This window comes from Triturus cristatus, chromosome 1_2 (genome assembly GCF_964204655.1).
Source record: "Triturus cristatus chromosome 1_2, aTriCri1.1, whole genome shotgun sequence".
Lineage (NCBI taxonomy): Eukaryota > Metazoa > Chordata > Amphibia > Caudata > Salamandridae > Triturus > Triturus cristatus.
The window spans coordinates 430,169,907-430,193,565 of NC_140580.1; the positions used below are offsets into that span (position 1 = coordinate 430,169,907).

Below are 23,659 nucleotides of genomic sequence, written 5' to 3' on the forward strand. Positions count from 1 at the left end.
CTCAGCATTTAGGGTGGTGCTGGAGAATGAAGGCCACCTTGATCCAACTACAACGACGAAGAATGCTACAACTGGTGAAGACAGCAGGCAATGACCTTCAGAGCATGGATGGGATCCAACACCACCTCACCACACAAAAGATAAAGAGCAATATGGTTTCAAGCGGCAGTCTCATGATACACTCATGATTTAACCGCAATCACCACCATAAAAACCCTTTAACGACTAGTGCTGCTTCCTTGTCCTTCAGTCACTAGGGAAGGTGGGATCTTTAGATTCTACACCTTAATCTCTGAATTAAGTCTGAAAAAGTGCAACAATAAGCAGAGAAATTGGATCCTACTGGACATGCTCTCTGGTACAAAGAAAGACAGAACAAAGTGCTAACCTCCAGCTAAGCAACTCTGAGGTGGCAACAAAGAAAGAAGAACCAAAGCTAACCAAAAAGGATGTACATTCTTTTCAAAACACATGGAAGAATGGAAAGGCATTTGTCTGATCAAGAGAACAGTGATGCTCAGACAAGTCATGAACCAGGTGGTCCGTTGGATAGCATAACTAGAATAAAAAGTGGAAGTGCCCTCAACATACAAATACAAAATGGAGGCGGTAAACTGTCAAATAAAAATCAAACTGAAGGTTGAAGAAAATCATGCAAGAAGGGGCAAAAGGCAGCTCAGAAATAGTAACAAGGAGGTGGAAGGGGGATAATATGAGGGACAATGTTAAATGCTATTTGTGCAGGCATTTGCCGTGAAAGGGGAAGAGGGTGAGGGCATAGGGAAAGTTGGCCCATGCAAACCACATCATGAAAAGCTTCCAGGGAAATCCTGGCAAAGATGCCCGCCTTCTAACAGAAAGAAAACTTGATAATGGACGCAAAATGGAACAACCCAGTAAATATACAGGGCAACAGGCTCTTTGAACCGTAGGACATCGAGCAGACAGCATTAGACAGGAAAAATCATTTTACATCCAGATGTTGAAGAGATGGCAGAACAGGGAATAAGATTTGGATGGAATCATCCCTGCAGATTGCAAATCCAGAGCAAAGGTGGGAATTACAACATGAAAGAGGGTATAGCTGCACTGGGCATTCAGCCATCCCAGGAGGAAACAACATCAACGACCCAAATCAATAACAGCATCCTTTGACTCTGGTAAGAATGAATGGCTTAAGCAAAGAAACCGGTCCAGAAGACGACGAAGGTCCTCAAAGACAGAAAATGAAATCTTCCAGAAATGAGAGCGCCTCTTCACAGGGACCCAAAAGTGTCAGTTTTATATTGACAAAAGCCATGCTGTGGACAATTCTGTCTAGTCCATCTACTGAAGACATGATTATTCATAGTTTGAATGCATTTATTTAGTGCAGGTTAATAAGTGCATAGAAGCAGCAGCTCGCATAGTAAGTTGGAAATGGAATAACTGGACAACGGTCTCTGTTTCAGAGCCTACCTTTTTGTATTTGTCGTGTTTAAGTTTTAAATCCATAGTATTGGTTTTAGATTTTCTTGGGGCAGTTGAGCGTGAACAGGAGGGGGTTTCTATTGAGGAAAGATATTCAGTCAGAAGGGCCTATTTTAAAAAGGGGTGGGCTACATAATCATGACTTCAGTCATTTGGTACAAACCAAAGTTAGTCACAATTAAGATGAGGGGTCGATCTAACCTGGTAGAAGAGAAGGCAGAGGTGGTGATGCTACAAGAGAAGCACCTGGTCTACATACAGGCAGGGGCACAAGACTAGAGTGCTGGTTCATTATCTGCACTGACTGGTGAGGGAAATTGAACCCCTGGAAAAGGCTGGGGCACAATACAAAAAACCTGCCAACCCAGCCTACTTTGAAAGAAAATTAGATACAACTAATGCAATACTAAAGGAAAGCAAACCAAAAAGGTTATACATATGGTTATATTACATATATGTTTGATCAATAAACACAATGATATTTTAAACTCACACAAATTTATCCTAGTCTCAAAAGCAGTTTCATTATGAAATATATATATACATCTATCATACTCTAAATTCAATCACGGACAGAACACATGGATTACTGCGATTGCAAAGAAAATATGCAAAAAAGGGCCACATTTAATTAATATAAACAATTTCTATACAATTGTTTGCAATACCAATTCTGTCATTCATATGTTCTTTTCGGTCAGTCCAGAAGACATTCCAAGGAGATGAGTGAAACGGATACGTGGAATAGATTTTGTAGAGTACAAGCATTAAAATGGTTTCTAGTCAGTCAGTCAGTCAGTCAACCTATTGATGTACTTAACCAGTCATACAGCTCCTGATAGTCTGTGAAGGGCTTGGGCTACGAGTTCAACCTAGATAAATCCCTATTGATGCCCCCAGTGAAGATAATGGTATTTAAAAACAAAAACCCCATTTAAAGTCCGGCACAAAAGAACGAGTTACCTTCGGCAACAATGTATCTGTAAGAGACATAGGTTAGTTGTAGATTCCTTACCTTAGAATTTCCCCCAGACATCAGATTGGATCTGGAGATTTTTCTAGGCCGTACCCCTGCGCGTCGTTAGGTGGCATCGGTCAACTCCACGTCAGTCATCGTTGCGGTGCCTACTTAGATGCCGCCCCTGTGCATTGAAGTCAGTTCTAACAACTTTCCACACCAGAAGGAGAGCGCCATGAAAGACACTGACCACTGGTGCGCACCAACTAGGGCCCTCTTATGGAGTCCATATTCCATAGAAGTCAGTTTGCAGAACAGAGAGGATGGGTGGGGCAGTAAGTAATCTACAACTAACCTATGTCTCTTACAGATACATTGTTACCGAAGGTAAGTAACTTGTTCATCTGAAAGAGACAGTTAGTTGTAGATTCCTTACCTTAGGATATATACCCCAGCAATACCAACCCAGGAGGATGGTGTGCTAACCAAATTCAGACTAAAATGTCCAGGAGGACCGAACGGACAAAATAGCTGTCCCTCCAAACTTGATGTTGCCACCTGACAGATCAAGAAGAGGGACTCCACATGCCAATGCAGTGGTTGCTGCCGTAGCCCTAATGGAATGAGCACACAGCCCCACTGGAGGATCCTTCTTCACTAAAGTGTAACAGATCTTTAGGCAAAGGACAATCCATCGAGAAATGGTACGTTTTTGAACAGCCTGACCTTTCTTGGCACTTACATATCTATAAAGAATTGATCATCCACCCGGAAATCTTTGATGGAGTCAAGGTAGAATGACAGCACACAGACGGAGTCTCTCCTCCTCCTTGGAAGGGTGCGGAGGTGGGAAAAAGGTGGGCAAAGTGATAGATTGTACTACAAGAAATGGTGTAACCACTTTAGGAAAAAACAAAGGCCTTGTTCTAAGCACCACTTTGTCCGGATGCACAGAGTAGAATGGGGGCTTGGAAGACAGAGCTTGAAGCTCACTCACCCTTCGAGCAGAGGTGATGGCCACTAGGAAGGCAGTTTTGAGTGTAAGGAGCCTGAGAGTACAGTTTTTTAGACGTTCAAAGGGAGCACACAGAAGGTATGTGAGAATAATAGTCAAGTCCCACTGAGGCATTATGACAGGAGATGGAGGAAAAAGATTAGCAATGCCCTTAAAGAATCTATTTACAATAGAAGACTTGAATAAGGATGGCCTATCTGGCAGCCAAAGAAAAGCAGAGATAGCCTTTAAGAGTGCCCAGAGCAGAACCCTGCTGGTCCAAAGAAACTATGTACAAGAGGACCTCTGAAAGAAGGGCAGAGAGGGGATCCACAGCCTTTGCAGAGCACCCTGCCACAAACTTGTTTCATCTACAGGAGTATACAGATTTAGTGGAGGGACGCCTGGCTGCCAAGATGACATTGCAGACTTCGGGCAGAAGGTCGAAAGCGCTCAGCTGTCGCCGCACAATCTCCACACAAGGAGGTGGAGACTGGACAGGTGTGGGTGAAGAATCATCCCCTGCTGCTGCGACAGAAGATCCTCCCGAAGGGGCAGTCTGATTGGAGGATCGATGGCCATGCTCAGGAGCTCGGGGTAACAGACTCTTCGTGCCCAGTCCAGAGCCACAAGGATAACTTGGGTCCTGTTGCACTTGATCTTGAGCACTCGGGGCAGAAGTCGTCCAGGCGGAGAGGCATAAAGGAGGCCACAGTTCCACTCACGACGAAAAGCGTCACCGAGCGAGTTCCGCCTTGGAAATTTCAAGTGTGAACATATGAATAACAAATAGAAAGACGGGCGGGAGGTGGTCGGTGAAATGAAGGCATGCGTTCTGGCAAGATGGATTGGGAAACTCCATACTTGGGTATCAAACGTACAAGCACAACAATGTCAATAAATAAAATGCTGAAAGAAGCCTACTTTTTAACCAGCAGTGATGGTGGGGAGGGATGTGGGGCGGGGGCAGCCAGACAGACGTGCTGGGTGGGAGGAGAACGGGAGTGAGTGAAAGCACGAGTGCACAACAGTGTCAATAAATGAAACGCTGAAAGGAGCCTACTTTTTAAACCAGCGGTGACGGTGGGGAGGGGTCTGGGCAGCAAGACAGATGTGCTGGGTGGAAAGAGAAAGGGAGCAAGTAAAAGCACGAGTGCCACGAGAAAAATAGCTTAAGTAAATAAAAATAAACAAGCATTGGCCGCGTGCACGCCTCTCGCTCAAAGTTAAAAAAGCAATGGCCGCGTGGCCGTGAAAGTGACACGGCCGCGCGGAGCGAAAGTGAAAAGAAAAAAAGCGGACGAAAGCCAGATGGCAGCTGTGCACTTCGCGCGCGCTTGTGCACGCCGCGCACGCTTGTGCGCGTAACAGCAAGCTGGTAGCCAGCAAAAGCCTCTAGGTAGCACTTTCAAAACCTGCTTACTAAATGTCTCGCTTGAGACAGCGCATGCGCTGGCTCAGGCGAGACCTAACAATGTCATAGTGGTATGGCAGCCAGTGTTAATGTTTAGGAAGCGATGTAGAGAGATTGCTAGTCAGCCTAGACTCAGGTTGCTTCACCTCTTCAATTAATTAAACTAGAAGTTAAAGACAAACCAGGATGCTATCAAGGCCACAAACTGAGAAAAGAACATTGGTATTGCCGACTCGTGTGGATATCCACCACCATACCATGGGAAAGGGAAAGAGCCCTAGTAATTGAATAGTTTTTGTGTTCGGTTTCTTCTCGATTTTAGGTTGAGTTTTCTAGACCCTTAGTTGATAAGCAGCCTTTGTCAATTTACAGTCACTGTGGAAATTACTGTAAAACCAAAGCGTAATATTCAAACGGAGATGCCAAAAAAAACATTTTTGGCGAAGACCATGGGGTATTATGTTTAGACACATGGAAACATCCCTTAGTACAAGCATGTAACTGAGGTATTAAGAACAAAAAGTGAAAAAGAATAAGGGGGTATAGCCCTCTCTTTCTGTATTGAGCTTTCCAAAGGGCACTCTTAATTGGTTAATTCTGTATTACCCACCGGGCCCCAAACAAGTCTTCATCCAAGATCTGAGTACCATCTTGGAATCTTCCGCTACTGCAACCGATTTCACATTACTAAGAAACTTTAGTTGCTATTTGGAAGACCCCACTGATAAAGATATAAAATTCTACTTGACAAGACAGCCAGTCGTGATCTATCCCAGGTACTAGGCCCCAACTACTCTGCTTGTCACTGTCTTGATGGTATTTTCACCAACAACTCACATATCGGATATCAGTACTCTACCGTTAACACGGTCCAACCACCTAGCAGAGAGGATCGATCTTAAACTTCAACATCACCTTCAACAAGGCAGGTCTCTCTCCAAGAAACTCTATACTCATACCTGGAACAAGATGCAGCCTGACTGATTCAATCAATCATTGTTAGTATTTTCATCCTCGATAACCGAGCATATTAAAGTTTCAGTAGTTAATTACACATTGGCTGACGTCAGCCTCCAACTCTTAGGCCCCAGCAAAGGCCTCCTCCCATAGCAAGACACACCATCCCTTGGCTCCTTGGTTTACTGAAACCCTTAGGATCCAAATAAAATAATGTAGATGGCAAGAGTGCATCTGGGGACAGATTATAGTGAGGTAAACGTCCCACTAACTAACACACACACACACACACACACACACACACACACACAAACACCCCCCCCCCCAAGAATTCAGTTAAAGAACTCTTTCAAACGGTAAAGAAAGTGTCCTCTATATAATCAGAGACAGACTGTTACAAATTTTCCTCCATGAAGGCTACTTCTCAGGTGAATTACCCTCTCTCTCCCCCTTCCAGCCAATGGCACGATTTTTTCTAAATTCGCAGATCCAACTATAGAGCAGGTCACTTCTCTTATAAAATCTGGCTCCACCTTGACACCTGCCATGCTCAATGTTTGCGTGTCAAAATTGGCAGATCTGATTATACGGTTCAGATTTTCGCTCACTTCATATGCCGATGACACACATTGTTGTTTCCTTAATGGAGAGTGATGCGGACTCAGATTCCAGATTTCAAGACTGCATGCAGGCAGTCCATGTATGGACGGCCAACAACTGCCCAAAGTTGAAATCAGGGAAAACTGGGGTAATCTTATTTGGGAACTTAAGAACTTAAGAGTTAAGAACCCTCCCAACCCCAGTCAGGAAGGCTTGTAATCTTGGAGTAATCATGGAGGATAGACTCACATACTGTGATCAGGCAAACTCCGTTTCTTCTTCCAATTTTTCAATAACATTAGGATGAGAAAAAAAAGATCAACTTTCCTCCCAACCTCCCTTCAAAAACAAAAAAAACACAACAAAAAAACACAGTAGTCACCTCTACGGTCCTTTCAAAGCTGGACTACAGTAATGGTTTATATTCCAACATGCAACAAGACAATAAACTTCAGATCGTGCAGAATGCAGCAGCACGGATCCTTCTTGGTATTCCTAAATTCAAATCTGCCTCCATGGCACTAAAGCAGTTACATTGGCTGCCAATAAGACAGAGTAGTATTTAAGACCCTCTACACTACCTTTAAAGCCTTGCATGGCATTGGACCGGACTAACTTAAGAAGAATTTAAATTGGTACAGACCATCGAGAACCATGCGGTCCGCCATGGCCAATAACGTAATAGTCCCCAAATTCAGATTTGCCTCATGGGAAGGAAGACGTTTTGTGACCAGCGCATCACGTTCCTTGAATGCCTGTCCAATCCAGCTAAAAACCATGAACAATCAACTTTTTTTCAGGAAGCATTAAAAACCTGTTTTTTTTAGCTATGACCTTTGGTCATAGCCTTATACTCTTCTGACAACAGTTGGTCTTCTGAATCTTTGTGGTTAGTTTTATGATCAAGCCAGCGCCAAGACACCTTCGGCTAATCACACGCTCTGTAAATAAATTTAAAATAATGTAAATCTTCCAAACTCTGTAGATGTTAACTAATCTTTGCATGCGTTCCTGCCCTGGAAGGCACACTATGGAGCTGTAAGCAGATCTAGTCACATTTCAAATTCTGCCATACTGGAGAAATTTTAAGTTTGATCAATGCCATTAATAAAATGTCATCCTTTCCAATTCAGTTAATCGGAAAGGTGATTTTGACTTAGTTAACTTTGTTGTTTGGATACCCAAATTTCACAATGATGCATACATTGCTTTGCATATTTTTGTCCATAGTGTTCACCTGTTTCTAGTGCGTCCTTCAGTGGAAAAATAGAGGTGTAGGGCATGGTGGATTTAAAAGCAAAGATGAAAAAAGAACTATTTTTCGCTTACGGCATTCTAAATTCTCAGCCTAAGAAACATCAAATATATTACAATGGTTTTAATTATAAAGGCTTATGACATAGGACGCTAATTTTTAAAGTGTAGACCTGGTTACGCTTTTTGTCACCACTGTGAAAAGTTTTATAAAACATTAAGGCGGGGTACTTACAAGCCTGCTTTTGGCTTCTGCAGTATGTCTTCACTTTCATCCTCATCAATAAAGTGGTCTTCATCATCAGCTTCCTCATGAAAAGACTCCTCTTCCTCCACTTCAATTTCACTGTCAAGTGCTTTCTCTTTATCTATGTAGAATGTTTTATTACAGCCCAGACCGGGGGCCTTATCTATAATAAACATCTCATTTCCAGATAAGGCCGAATCTTCTGCAGGAAGGGTTGAAAATGATTTTTCCTTACTACTCTCCACAAAGCAAACCTGGTTTTCATCTTCTGAACCAACCTCTGATATCTCGCCTTCATCCTCACTTGTAAGTAGCAAAATAGAACCATCATTTTTGCAGAGCTTGTCCATAGGTTCAGTTTGGCTCTCCAATTTAGGACTAGCAATTACATTTTCACTTATGGTGTCTGTATTTAGAGCATCTGATTCAATCACTTTAATAATTTCACAGTCCTCATCATCTTTGGTTAGTTCTGTATCGATTTTCTGGGGCTCTAAAACTATTTTGTTTCCTTTTTTAGACGATACCTCCTGTTTCTTAATGGAGCCTTTAACAGTTGCATGCTGTGGAAGACAGTCAACTACATCTTTACAGTGAGAACCTTTTAAATTGATATCTTTTTCACTTTCTTGCGCTTCAGACATCGTTTCGACTTTACTTTCGTCCATAAGTTGGCCCATCGTAGTTAGCTTGCTCCGAGCTGTGGCTCTAGTGCGCCTTTTTTCTGTTACCTTAGGGCTTATGAGAATTACATCATCTTGGAGGTCCTCACCCTGTGATTCCACTTCGGACCTGGACTGTGACTCACTATTACTTTGGTTGAAAGGTTTACTTCGGGCACTGCGTGACACACTAGTTGGAACAACTGATAACACATTGGTATCCATGGATGCTTCTTCTAGACATGCCAATTTAGAGTTCACTATAAGCTTGCGTTTGGTCCCGTTCTGGGCTTTTGCAGGACTAATACTAGTAAGACTCCTGGCAGTTCTGACTGGGGAAAGTTTGGAGAGCCATGAAGCTGTATCAGAAATCTCATCAGATTTGCTATTGGTCAAACTTTTACACTCGGGGATAGACGCTTTATTCAAATCATTTTTCTGTTGAACAGGGTCAGCTGGCGAGTTTGGAATTTTAGCCCTAGTTGCCCTTCTAAGGGTGGGACCAGCTGAAAAGCCAGAGCACCAGGATTCAGCATCGGAAAGGTCTTCAGCTTTATTCTTGGTCACAATCTGACATTCCGAAGGGGACTCCCTGTTAAAGTCTTGCATCAGCGGAAGTGCATTCGTTTGCGATTTTGCAATTCTACTTCTAGAAACTCTTTTGCTAGCCTGACATGCAGAAATGACTGAGCAGCAGGATTCTGTGTCTGAAATGTCTTCAGTTTGGTTCTCAACAGCTGGGGTTAGCCTTAACTTGGATACACTTTGTCGACTTCTTGTACGCCTCGATATAGAACAATTGGATTCTGCATCTGAAATGTCGGCTTCTTCTTGCGATTCAGAGATGTGTTTGGATGCAGAAATAGCCTTTATATTTTGTATGTTTTGCACACGGTCGCGCTGAGAACTCACTACAGCTTTTCTATTGCGTGTTGTTCTTTTAACACTGGGAGCCCGAAGTCCAGAGAGTGTGGATGTTGTGGACTCAGCTTCAGAGACCTCTCCATCAGACTGAGTGTCACCACTTGATGGATTCTTTGAACCTCTTTTAAAGGCAAGATTAAGCTCAGGCGTAATCGCTTTGCGTGGCGTTTCACTGGCATGTTTGTTCTCAAAATTAAGTTCATCTTGGACAACTGATTCAGAAGTTGCTTTAGCTCCTTTTGCTTTGGTTCCTCTTGTTTGCCTTTGGGAGTCCGCTGCACTGGATTCAGCAGACGTTTGCTTAACAAAACAAAGAAACACATTAAATCTTAACTTGTTTAATCACAAAAAGTAAATTGAACAACTTTTACGTTTAAAGCGATCTGACTCGGAAAAAGAAAAAAGAAAAAATGTTTAGTTTTTCACATTATCAAAACACATAAAAAATGTATACTGCACCATAAGTTAACATTAGTTTGCAAGCAAAGATGCACTTAACAGATGCATTATCGTTTTTCATGTTGAACATTCATCAGTCACATTAACAATTAACTCAGAATAGGTTGCAAAGCAACTCTCTTTCAACGCCTGAGAGTCAAAAGAAAGGGGATGACTGGTTTTAAATCCATCTCTATGTAGTCCTCTGCTTCCTAAATCAGAATATTCAACCAAAATAAAAGCCATTGAAATTCAGTCTAGTTTGAACAAAGGAAAGAGATGTAGTTACTGTGTCTGCATATATAAATGGTAATCTGAAGATAGTTACAAGAAAAGGGTTTGTTTCCACAATATATCAATCCAAGTCACCTTTTGTTTCAATATATGATTAAGCACGTTTTAAATGCACATGAGTAGTGGCAGACCTTTATCCAATAACTTTTAAAGCATATTTGGTCCAACAAAGAAAACTAACAAGCAGAATACCAGTGCTGAAACAGCAAAGAATGTTTCACCTTGGCAATTTAATAGTAGGTCATGTTGAATTTAGTTTGGCCGACGAGATCAGAATGAGAAAATAAATAAGCTTGCCGTGCCATTGGCATACATTATCATACTCCAGCTCAATCAACTCTCACAGGGTAGATTGGATGTATTTTAACACGCTGAAACTTGGTGATCAACCAAATCTGAAACAAAAACATCACAAGTTTGGAAGCCTAACTTTTACGTATCGGTCCTCCATCCACCACAGGAAAAGTTGTGAGGACACTGTACTTGATTTAAAGCAATTTAAAATGTTCATCTGACTTTTGGGCTCTTTATATATTATTTTAATACACATATTACTTCTAATAAATATTTAAATGGCCAGGCAAACGATCCTAACCCCTTTGTCAAAATCAGTCACTTTTTAGTAAAAACAAACTCCTAAGAACTTGTGGTTTTTAAGTAGCCAGGGTGTGGACTTTAAAAACTGGTCGCCTGGGTTCTAAGCCCAGCTGCGTCACTAGATAGATTGGTGATAATATGCCTCCACGTGGGAATATCTATAAAGCGCAGTTGTGTAAAAGAACAATCCCTCAAAAACAAATAAAAAGTAAATGTGACCTAAATGGATCATGACAAAGACGAAACACAATAAATGTGTGAGAGAAGAATACGATCTTTCAGCAGTAAGCGGGAGGAAGAGATTGCATGAGCAATGTAAATTTGAAGATGAAGAGAATGCATCTTTCGGGAGCAGACATTGGAAAGGGCCAAAAGCGGAATAGGCACTAAATGGATGATGAACATGCCACAGGATATGTGAGAGATTCCAGGTTGTATGACGGAACATATTCTAAAAAGTCAAGTAATGTAAGCAGAAGGAAGGCCATGGGAATATTTAAATATATTACAACCAAAAACACTTTATACTTTTATTAACAGAGAACAATATAGGGCAGTGTACATATAGTGCAAAAAGACATTACCCCAAAATGACAACAAAACATTTTTAGTTACTGCACATAGATAGATAAAAATGCATATGATTAAAAACAAAGAAGACATTTTTATATATAAAAAAACAAAAAAACGGAAGACAAGATACAATAAAAACCATAAAACAGTCTAAATAAAATTGATTTTTATGAATGTCCCATAGGCTGTCCAAAGCATTCCCCCTTCTGGGAACACTGAGCTCAATAGAGGGGAGCGGGGCAGATTTACCACCAGTCCCGCCCAAGAGCAGCAGCAGGAGTTGTTCAGAGGGTAAACCCCACCAGCACACCTGCTTGCCCCCCCAAACAAGCTCAGAGGCTGGGTCATACCCATTGTGGGAAAGCCTATCAGAGCTGTGTGAGCCAAGAAGAGAAGAGGTAGGCTCACAGGAGTAGCAAAAAGCTGCACTGTGTGCATGCACGCAAGTGCATTTCTGCATGTGTCTGTAAATGTCTGTGCGTTTGTAGTTGTGAGCATGTCTGTTAAGTGCATTTTGGGAAGCGAGCGTGTGTTATAATGGGCCTGATACTTCGGTGATAAAATGCGGTCCCTGTCAAAGTGGTGAGGATTCCATGCAACATGCTGGCCCGGGCACAATGTTGGCATTCCCTGGCAACAATGAGGCCCCGGGACAATGATCGTAATTCCTGACATAACGCCGGCCCTGGCACATTTGTAAATCCAGGTAAAATGCCAGCCCGGGCAAAATGATGGCAATCTTCGGAAACATGTCAGCCATTAAACAATGGCATAATCCCTGGCAAAATGTATTAGGTCTGCATAGTGGTAAGATCACAAAAAGCATCAACGCGTTTCGGTGGTATTCTTATGCATCATACCACCTTCTTCTTGACAGTACTAATTTTGTAACAAACGGTCTTCCCAGTTATACTAATGCACTTTTAACATTTACCATCAATAAAAAAAAAAGTTATCCTTAAATTTATGAAAAAGCGCCTTCTATATGAGAGGTATGCCAACCTGATATAGTCTTGATATCCTCGTAGGAAGTGAGCTAAGAGAGGGTCCCAATCCTGCTCTCACTTTGTAAGGAGTCACAAAGAGAAGCCACTCATTCTTAAAATTAAACACGACTTCTCAGCAGTATCTTTTTCTGAGGCAAGGTTCCATGTATGGCAGTTGAGATTTAACTTGTGCCTAATTTGTATTCTTATAATGGAGATATTCCCGATCCTTACATCTGAAAGTTAATCAGCCACGGACACTCCAGCCTCGCAGAATGCACCAATTGGCATTCAACAGTTAAAGCGCCATTATTTCATAGTTTAAGTTTTTGCATCTCTCACCTATCCCCTAGCATTCTCATATATGCGTAGCCCATAATACACCCTGGATATTCCTTCCAGGTCCAAAGACAACAATAGGCAATGTATGCAAAAGCATGAGCGCCCCCTCCATTAGTGCCACTTACCTAGAGACTGGTCTTCCTGTAAAATGATCTCCTTCAGGCAGTCCTGGGTTTTTATACAACCACATTTCCCAACGGAGGGGAAATCATTTTGACCTCAGACCTTGGTGTAGTGTTATGTTAGCTAATAGAGGTTATCTTCAATCGAATACCATTTGAACCTTTGCTGTACTTACTAAAGCTGGAAATACTCCAAACTAATCCCTAAACACAATTCCCCTATTACTAAAAGGAACCAGTGAATGCAGTGGGTGCCCACTGTCCTTTGGGAACACCCTTCGACACTTAGCAGTCATTTAAAAAGAGGTAAAATTGGTTTACATGTGCAGGTTTCCCATTTTTTCGGGGGCGGCTGGTGTTGCACTGTTTTTGCAAGGAGACTATTCCTTGGTGTAAAAACAACTGATATATATAACTGGGGAACTAAGAGAACAAATCTAAAGAAAACAAAGGCAGAGCAGGACAGCTGCAACTTGAAGCTTTTACCCACATTCTAGGATTATATTTTTGCCTATAGAGAGACTGCAAAACAGAATACAAACCTCCGAAGATGCACACCTTCAACAAAAGGGGAGGCATACATGCATTGCTATCTCCTCTAACTGTTCCTCAATGCCTCAAACTATTTCTTTATGGTCCAAGACCGATATACAGCTCCAGAAAAAAGAAGAAAAAAAAGTCTACATTTTAGCACTGTAACCTTGCGCCAGAACTTGGAGGTAAGTTGGCCATGTACTGAAAAGACAGGTGCCAAGCCTGTCCTCCGTTTCACATACCCGTTCATCACCTGCATAAGCATGTAAAAAAGGGGGGTTGGGGGGGGACGTTTAACATGAATATTACTGTAGAGAGCTACGAAGAGTTTCATTTATGATGGTTGATAAATAGTCAAAGGCCTTTTCTTCTTTTGACAACTTAACATGTGCATACAGGCGCAGCCAACATAGTGTCCTTTTGCCTTCTAGATCCATCACTTCTTTCTGGCCAAGTAGAAAAAAAAGACTTGAGAAATAGTTTACAATACAGGTTACTCTAATTGTTTTTTTAAAAATTGGTTTGTCTCCGACTAATGGGGGAAGGAAGGAAGGAGAGAAGGAGAGAAGGAAGGAGAGAAGGAAGGAAGGAAGGAGAGAAGGAGAGAAGGAAGGAGAGAAGGAGAGAAGGAAGGAGAGAAGGAAGGAGAGAAGGAAGGAGAAGAAGGAGAGAAGGAAGGAGAGAAGGAAGGAGAGAAGGAAGGAGAGAAGGAAGGAGAGAAGGAAGGAGAGAAGGAAGGAGAGAAGGAAGGAGAGAAGGAAGAAGAAGAAAGGAGAAGAAGAAAGGAGAAGAAGGAAGGAGAAGGAGAAGAAGGAGAGAAGGAAGAAGAAAGGAGAAGAAGAAGAAGAAGAAGAAGAAATTACTCAAAGTTGCAGCAACAGGCTGTGAGAAGTCCTTTGACATTCTGCATTAATAGAGGCACAATACTAGGGAGATGAAGAGCAACAAGTTATGCCTCCAGTACGATGAGGAGTTGCTTGGATCAGCATAATGATATCTTCGGGAGCCAGCCAGGTTGAGTTGTCAGCACAGCAATGTCTTTGACACCCCTGGTGGTAAAGGATGATGAGGAAAGCACTCTTTTTAGGTTTTGCCTCAATGCTGTCATGAAGCAGCGTATTGAAGCAAAGACTAATGTGGGTGGACAGAAAAATGGGCATTAGACAGGACGCTAGGCATAAAGGACTCCCCTTACCTACATCTGTTGAAAAGTGTAGCTTTCCAGTTACTCAGCAAATAGTACTGGTGCACCAACGCCTGCACTGACTACGCCAGCCCGAGGAGATGTAATTAATTGAATACGGATGTGAATACCTCTTCCAGTGCAACCATTGTGCCAACCCTCCCGCCTCCCCAAAAAACCTGAAATCTGTCCACACCCTCACTTCACCCTTCCCTACCCCAGTAAGGCACTTTGGCCCGGTCTTCCCACCTCACTCTCTCTGGTTTGCTCTCTCCCCATTCCTTTGTCCCCTCCTCTTACAGGGTGACCAAAGCATTCCCGAGCAGAGGCGGCGCAGTGGCAGATAACCCCCACCCACCTGATAGCAGCAGCAGGAGTTGTTCAGAGGATAAGCCACACCAGCACACCAGATTGCTCCCTCAATAGAGTCGTCCTTTCCCAGGCTGACCCTCCCACTTATGGAATGCCAATCAGCGCTGTGTGAGCTCAGGAGAGAGCGGTAGGTCTGCCGAAGCAGCAGACTGCTGCACAGAGCGCGTGGATGCAAGTGCGTGTGTCCGTGAATGTCAGTGTGTTTGTATTTGTGTGCATAGGTCTGTGAGTGCATGCTTGCGATTGCAGGTCTGTGTCCTTGTGTGTGCGCGCCAACTCGAAGATGGGCCTTATTCAATGGTGGAAATCCATGGCAAAGTTATGGGCCTGTCATAGTGGTGATGATTCCTCACAACATGCTAGCCTGGCACAATGGTGGTAGTCCCTGGCAACAATGAGGCTCCGGAACAATATTAGTAATTCCTGGCTACATGCTTGCCCTGGCTCAATTTTAATTCCAAGTAAAATGCCATCCATGGCATAAAGATGGTAATCCCTGGTAACATGTTGAGCATTACACATCCACATCCTCCCCATAATACATAAAGATGCCAACAGTCCTTTGGGCCGCTTGATAGTCTCCGGTACATTCTTGAACTACTGGGCAAATACATTGATGCGATAATCAAGGAATTCGTCCCAGTCACAGACACTATTGTACTTGACAGCACAGACCTGGTTAATCTTGTTGAGTATAGACCATTCGACACAGAGACCGACCTCATGGTTGGTCTAGATATTGAATTTCTATACACAAACATTTCACATGAAAAGGGCCTTTTGATTTTAAGAAATCTATTGGATTCTAGGCAACACCCTACCAGCATCCCAACCAATTTTGTTATGGATCTACTACAAATCGTCCTCAGCAACAACTACTTCTTGTACAAGGATACATTCTATTTACAAATGAAGGATGTTTAAATGGGAGCATGTTTTTCTCCGAATTTTGCCATGCTCTATGTACATAACCTTGAGAAAATCCATATACAGACACCAACAATCCTTTTTTGAGCACATAACATTCTGGCAACAATATATCAACAACATCCTTCTTCTCTGGTATGGCAATCTGGATTCTTTAAATTCCTCTTTAGAAAGTCTTAACAACTGCCAACCACACCTTAAGTTCACATCAGACCCCAAAGAGAGAGACCTCCCTTTCTTGGATCTTGTTCTTCATATCGAGGAGGGTAAAATAGCCCCTTCTCTTTCGAAAACCCACTGAAGGCAACAACCACGCGGCATGCGTAATTTTCGTGAAGCAGCTATACTCACTGAGAAATTCATTCTACGAGGCTATCTCAGATGTTTGATCACAAGAGCATGCAATAATTCATGGTATAACCACAGAGAAACTTCGCTCATGCCCAAGCTGAAACTAGTGAATAAACGTATTGCCTTGGTCTCTACCTTCAGCCACTACAACAACAAAGTAAGCAAGACCATTAAAAAAAACTGGAACATCTTACGTACTCTTGAGACTTTCCAAGATCCATCATTGTTCTCTTACAAAAGAGGCCAAAACTTGGCTGATCATCTAGTATGTGCCATTACGTGGCAAAAGACACAAGAGAACGCCAACTCAATAACATCCACATGGGGTCTGCCCCCAGTTCTGGGGCATTACAAATGCCAAATAAGTGTAGTTTGTCCCTTCGCGTCTAACACCAAAGACTTCAAAATAAACATCCCTACCCACTAAAGAGCTTCACCAACTGCTGATCGAGCAACGTGATTTATGCTATATGATGCCCGTGCAATCTTGTATACATAGGACAAACTACACGGATGATCAAAGAACGGATCATTCAACATAAGTGCCGGATCTGCTGTGAAGTACAGAACGCACCTCTGGTCACACACTTTGAGAATGGACACAATGAAAATTATTTATCATCGCAAGTTGTTGACCAACCAACACTACCCCTTTGTGGCAGTAACTTACAGCTACTTCTAAACAGATGGGAATGCAGATGGATTGCTCGCTGTAACTCAATGGAACAGGTGACTCAACACCCTTGTTGAATGGAGCACCACCATAAGCATTTAACAAATCATGGGTCCAAGCGCCTTCACAGGTCTATCCGCCTCTACACTTATTACAAATTGCCACACTGTAGCTCTAGCTTCTCCATTGATAAAACCTCTAGGGCATACATAACCGGTATTCCACACCGTACCAATGGCTCATTAGCACTATCTGCAGTTGTACACAACACTGACCTTGTCCATAACACTAAGGGCTGGCACACCATAAGCGTTTAACAAATCATGGGTCCAAGCGCCTTCACATGTCTATCCGCCTCCACACATATAACAAATTGCCACCCCGTAGCTCTAGCCTCTACATAGAAAAATCCTCTAAGGCATACATAATATAGGTATTCCACAGTGTACCATTGGCTCATTACCACTATCTGCAGTTGTACACAACACTGACCTTGTTTAGATCACTAAGGCTGGCTAGCCAGGTGTTTCCATTAATTGTACTACACTGTCTTTTTCCATTAATTGTACTATAATGTTTGTTTGCATGTTCAGTTTGCTTTCATCATAACTGTACCCAAATAGCACATATCAATTCGGATAGTCCTCATCTACAAAAAAAACTTTCATGGACTGTTCATGTACAATCAATATATAATCATGGTTATTTCTGACAATTGTTCTTGTCAATGTTATCACTATATTACATAAATTTAATTTGTTGATGTCCTCTATATATTCTGCAAATCACTTTGGTCTCAATATAAACAAGCATTGGCATAGCCAATAGGTCTCGCCTTTGGGACCTTACAAGTATTTAGTTATGCAGTACAATATCATTGGTACAACAGCATCAACTGTTGCATGGCTAAACACTTATAAGGTCCCAAAGGCGAGACCTATTGAATATGCCAATGCTTGTTCCATCTGTGTCTGGCTAGTAACAGGGATGCACTGATAAACAAGGAGGGCCTGTTGTAATTATACCTACATTTTTGTGGTATGACGCACCTGTTTCCTCTCGATCCTCTTTCATTCCTATCTCTTTAGGTAGGTCAAAGTCTGATGGTGAAAAACAAGTCCTCCAATAAGCCCCCCAAACTGTTGTGCTTCATGGTGACAAGCTGTGTGGCACAGAGGACACGCTGCTGCCATTTCAGACTACAGAGAGTTAATTTGTAGATGGATCACAGCATATTTGCTCAGTAGGTGGGCTGCTGCAGACATCTGTGCGTGCCCACCCATTCATATTTTTCGCTCTTTCCACTGTCTAAACTAAAGCATGCTTAGTTTGGTGGGGAGAATCCCAACACTTGGCATGTGCAGCGCAGTGAAGCTGCAACTCTGTGGAAACAAGTGCAGTACAAGAATGCATTTATCTTTTACAATATTTGATTTTCTTTGCCCTGTAAAAAATGTTACTCTGTATACTGCGCTCTGATGCCCACATTGGTGCCTTGTCAATTCAGGGAAGGATGGCGAGGCATCTACACCACTTGTGCATACCACACACGTTCCGCAGGAAACAACAATTGTGCCATTCAGTGGCAACAAGTGCATGGGATTCATTACCTGTGGAAGTGCAGAGTGTGATTTCAGCATCTCCTTTTTACTTTGTTTTCCACTTTATTGTTACTTCCCATATATAGGGAGTACAATGCCTCGATAGAAAGGGCTTTCCTTTATGCGATGAAACTTAGGGATATCGTGGTCTTTGCCTTGGATTGTGCTTTGTCTAGTGTGGAGTAGGACACAAGCTGATGTCCTTCCGTATCCTCTCCCTTTTAGATATTTTTTGTACACACGTGACCGAAAGTGTATGGACCCACATTAAAAATACATTGTAGATGTGGCGGATCAACAAACATATACTGTGTATGTGATTAACTTTCATGGTGAGTAAACGTTTAGAGATTTTTCTTGGTATGTGACTGGATATCTTATGTTATATACTTTTTATGACATACCAGAAATAGTTGGGCCTCCTTTCTAACTTCACCATGTTGGGAACCAAATAGAGGTGTAGTATGGAGTCGCTTTCCTTTTCTTAAAAGGTGATCCTCTGTTGTGAGCGTTTTTTCTTGGTTACGGGTGTGGCTTAGCACCTTCATTTTCGGGTTTTTTTCACTGGGTGGATATCCTTTTGCTCTTCTCAATTTATGGTCTTTTATTTTTTCTATCTGAATTACATCATACTAATGGTCTGTTTCTACTTATAGTTGAACCTTGTGAGAAATGTAACTAGAAGAAACCTGTTTGTTTGATTCACTGGATTCTGAATTATTCTTGTCACTCTTATTGAGAACTATTGCTTACTGGCTCAACTGCCTTGTTCTTGCTCGGGAACGTCTATTTGGTTTTCAGTGTTTTCCTCTTATCACCTGTGTGACGGAGGAATATTGGGGCATAGGTGGCTGTCCCTCTTGATGGTTCCCTAGAGCACTTCTCTAATTCAGAATCATACAACTGACAGGATCTTGGATATGCGCGAGGGTGTAACCCTGCCATGGTTCAAAGTTATATTCTACAGTAAGTTGACCTACCTAAATTTACATTTTGAAATATTGTGAGGGTGTGTGTAGACTACAAAACTCAGAGGATAGTTACTATATATAAATATATATCAGATTTTAACGCCTCACTTGTAATCAGGGTGATAGCGCGATGTGTGGACTCTCTCTGCCCCGCAGCAATTGAAACACTGAAGCGGGTACTGACAAGGCTCTCTTCTCTCCATCAATTTGCAGGAAGCATCAGAAAAGGTACATAGCTCAGGAACATATATCGCCACAGTGTGCTAAATGAACCTCAGAGACAACATCACCAGCTATGTGAAGCATTAGAGAAGTGAGGCCCACAAGAGGCTCTCTGTGTCTTAAGAAAAAAAAAACCCGGGGAGAGGGAGCACGCAGGGACAGATTAAGGTTAAGGATTAAAAAATTGAATACAACCTTGGATTATTCAGGCATCAAGCAACACTGACAAAAGAGACAGCTTTGCAAATTGCGTGAAGATTCCAGGACAGTAGGATCCATGCCAGATTTTCAGGATAACTGCTGACTATGTAAATGAGTTCTGTTTACGTTCATGAAGGTTTGTGGGTGTCATAAAGGATCCAACTCCCCAATCTACCTTGGACAGCTCTGGCCTAAAGAGGAACACAGAAGACAGGGCTGTTTACTGGCAGTAGCAACCAGATGAAGAGATTGGAAACACCATGGTAATACACAGGAACTTCTGACCCAATATACATAGCATAATAAAATAAAAGGAGTCGTCTTTACGTTTTAACCAGCTACAAGCCAGTAACCTAAACATCCATTGGCATTCTGGGCAAGCAATAAGTGAGATTTAGCTCCCTTGTCTTCTAGCCCATTGTTCTAGGATAATTGCCACCCTTGATGTGTCATTAACATGCCGGACTGGTATTTCTTGCTGCCTTCTCAAACAAGACAAAGTGGATTACGTCAAGATGTGGTCTGCTTCACTTCTCGCTCGTGCATGCCAACATTTTAGAAGAGGTAAGTGGGAGATTTAAAATAAAATAAAATCGGGAGAATGTATTTCCCCCCATTGACTCTTATTGAACCAGAGGCAATTTTTATTTTAAAAAAAATCTCGCTCAAAGATCTCACGCATGTTTGACAGAACCACACTCGCCTTTGGCAAGCACCATCTGTAATAACTGCAACACGAGCACGTGTTATTTTGGTATCATAGACTCAGATGTGCTTTTAAATTTTTTGCATGATTTTAATTCCACAAAGGTAAACATGTTGTATGGAAAATTGTGCTTCACCGAATGGGGAAGTCACCCCCCGAAGTGTAATGGTACTCCCCATTCTTACTTTACCTCACCAGGAGAACAGGAGAAGAAGGGCGCATGCGTGGGAGCCCCATGAATGACATACTTTTTACTACAACGCAACTATACCTGGTTTAGAAAATACCTGCCCCAGTTAAGTTGAGCCCACGAGTTGCACCATTTGTGTCTTCCAAACTGAGGCACATGTGTGAATTCTTCCTTTTACATTCTACTGCTAGCATGCATCATTTTGATTAGGGGTTGCTTGAGTTTTGAGGAAGGAGTTAACACTGTGCACAAGACAGAAGGTAATGTAATTGGGAATGCACCCTTTGTGCAGGCTAGTCTATGGAAGCAATGCAATTTATAAATGTTAAAAAGTACTGAACTTGCAAGCTCCCGAACTATTCATCACCACAATACGGGAAGCACATATTAATAACTTTGGTACGTTCACTTGATATAGCCTGACCTCATCATCAGCAAACAACCAGCACAGACCGAATAGGTCCCAGATGAACAAACAACGCAGCTAAACTGATTTGTACAGATCTCAAGAGAATAAAGAACTTTGCCAACTTGAAGACAGTCTCTGGGACAGTTATTTCCTAACTCAGAACACAATCACTTCTGATAAAACTGGGATCAAGGCATCAAAAACATGGATACTTTACGGGATGACTTTCTGCTACTTCTGGGATACCTTAATGCAAAAAGTGACAGCTATCCCGCCCCGGCAGTGACGTCATGCATTCCATCCCTGCCTTGATGCATTTTTATCCATGCTAAATTGAAAATACTGCAGTTTCCACTCTTTAACACTGTCATATACTATTTTCTGTAGTAATGTGTTAAGGAAAGAAATGATGACGTTAAAAGGGAAATTTGTGCTATCCTGGAAATCCAATACCAAGTCTAATTATGACACTCAATATCAAACTGGTGTAACAACCCACGGAAAATCTGATGCAAATGTATTGATTAACCGAAAATCAGAACACCAATCAAAATGCAAATTAATAAATATAAGTTGTCCATTATGAAAATTCCACACAGCCTATTTAATTACAAAATTAAGCCTTAGTCAGACGCAAATAAAAATCTGTTCTCAGTACTGTAAATCCTAAAATGGGATTAGGCTACTGTGTCTCAAAGTGAAAATATATTCAATTACTACACACACACACACACAGGAACTCCCACTTCCCTCTGTCAACTGACATACAATGCCCACTTGTGAGCAAAAGTAAACTACATCCCTTCTGCCAATCCCTGCCTAAGTCACTGCTCTGCTTACATCTAGGTCAGCTGAAATATACACTCTCAGCTGTATCTAAATTGTGTTGCGCATAAACAGTCACCTAAGCTCCTCTAGCGCAAACACATGTATGCCTACACCCTTCACCCCTGCCCAGGTCATTTGAAACACTCAAACTCCATGTCCCTCTATCCTCCACTGCCTTATTGGGTGACACCAAGAACAAATGGGGGGGGGGGGGGGGGGTGTTAGTGGTTATACGACGTACCTAACTGGTCAACTGTTTTTACTTGACCTCCCTTAACCAAACGCCTATCTAAATCCCATGACGTCTGAGCAGCATTTGCTTTCTTTTTTTTTAATTAATGATTTCTGCATCCCTTTCCACTTTTTGTGTACCTGTATTTTGTATGCACTTTGCTTCACGCCCTTTTGTATCAACACATTTGCCCACAGACACTGGATAGGTAAAACCCTTTCATAACTCAAACTACTAATGCATGAAAACCTAACCCCTTGTTGACTAATCACAAAATGTGTTATTATATAAAAAAAATAAGCAAAGTCATGGTACAATTTTGGAATGTGGATGCAACCGCCCCTTCCGTGGTACAATTTTGGAATGTGGATGCAACCGCCCCTTCCGTGGAAGCCTTTTCAATTGATTTTTCTGAGCGTGTGTCTTGTTTACAGAGATGTGTTGAGGCAAACTTGCCTAATAGCAGGAATCCTGTTCCACCTCCATGCAGCAGAAAGAATCTGCACTGGCATGTCATGCCCCAGTGAAAAACAAACTAGTTCGTGAAAACAAACAGGTTTTACAGCAACAACAACATTCATAACGTGTTAGAAATGGGAGTGCAAATTAGCCAAGACTTTTAAAAGACGCAAAATGACTGTTGTCATAGTGTCCAATGCGAAGGCAGTAAGACACCACTGAGGATTACTCTTTACAATCTGTGAGGCACAGGTTTGAGGCACTTTAAGAAAGACTCAGCACATACACTTTGAGGAAGATAAATCAGGTACCACTGAGAAGGATAACGGTACAAAATGGGTACCAACAACTTGGGTTACCATATACACTGAGTGCAACTAAGTTGAGTAAAAGTGTGCCGGAGAACCACGAGTCTTGCCACACCACTCTAACTCTAAGGGACCAGTGGGCAAGATTGCACCACATATGTAGAAAAGTACTGCTGAGTGACAGCCACCCAGTGGCCACAAAAGAGCCAGCTTCAATAAAGATGTAATCCTTTTCTCTTATAGAATTCCAAGCAGTCCTATAATGATAAAATGCAGCCATCATCAGAGGTATCCAAGGATTGTCAGTGTCCCTCAACTCTCTCAGGCCCCATCAGAGCTAGTTTCATGGAAACTACAAACCGCATCATCAAATGTCCTGCTCTAACTCAACAAAGACCTTATGAAGAACACAAATAGCCTCTTCAAATCCAAACCTGGCTGGGAGCCAACAAATGATGTCTAAATTAGGAGTACTCAGAGATCCTACACAAAGGCCAGCCAGACACCTCTGTTTGTTCCTTGCCATGTAGTTCCAGCCACATCTATCAGGAAATGAGGAGCTCCTGGAGTGGTCTTTAATTCCACGCCCTCCCTAAACAGCCACAATCAGAGCAGTTTTGAAAAGAGTTCATCACCGACAATCTAGACGATCCTACTACT

General features: G+C 42.2%; 1 protein-coding gene across 1 annotated transcript in view; it reads right to left on the bottom strand.

Moving 5' to 3' along the window:
* The window catches only part of DNTTIP2 (deoxynucleotidyltransferase terminal interacting protein 2), a 94,071-nt gene that overhangs the window by 54,589 nt on the left and 15,823 nt on the right, over positions 1-23,659 (bottom strand). The window contains exon 2 of the mRNA XM_085605795.1: positions 7,883-9,780. Coding sequence (XP_085461921.1) covers positions 7,883-9,780 — 1,898 coding nt within the window. The remainder of the gene's footprint in view (positions 1-7,882; positions 9,781-23,659) is intronic.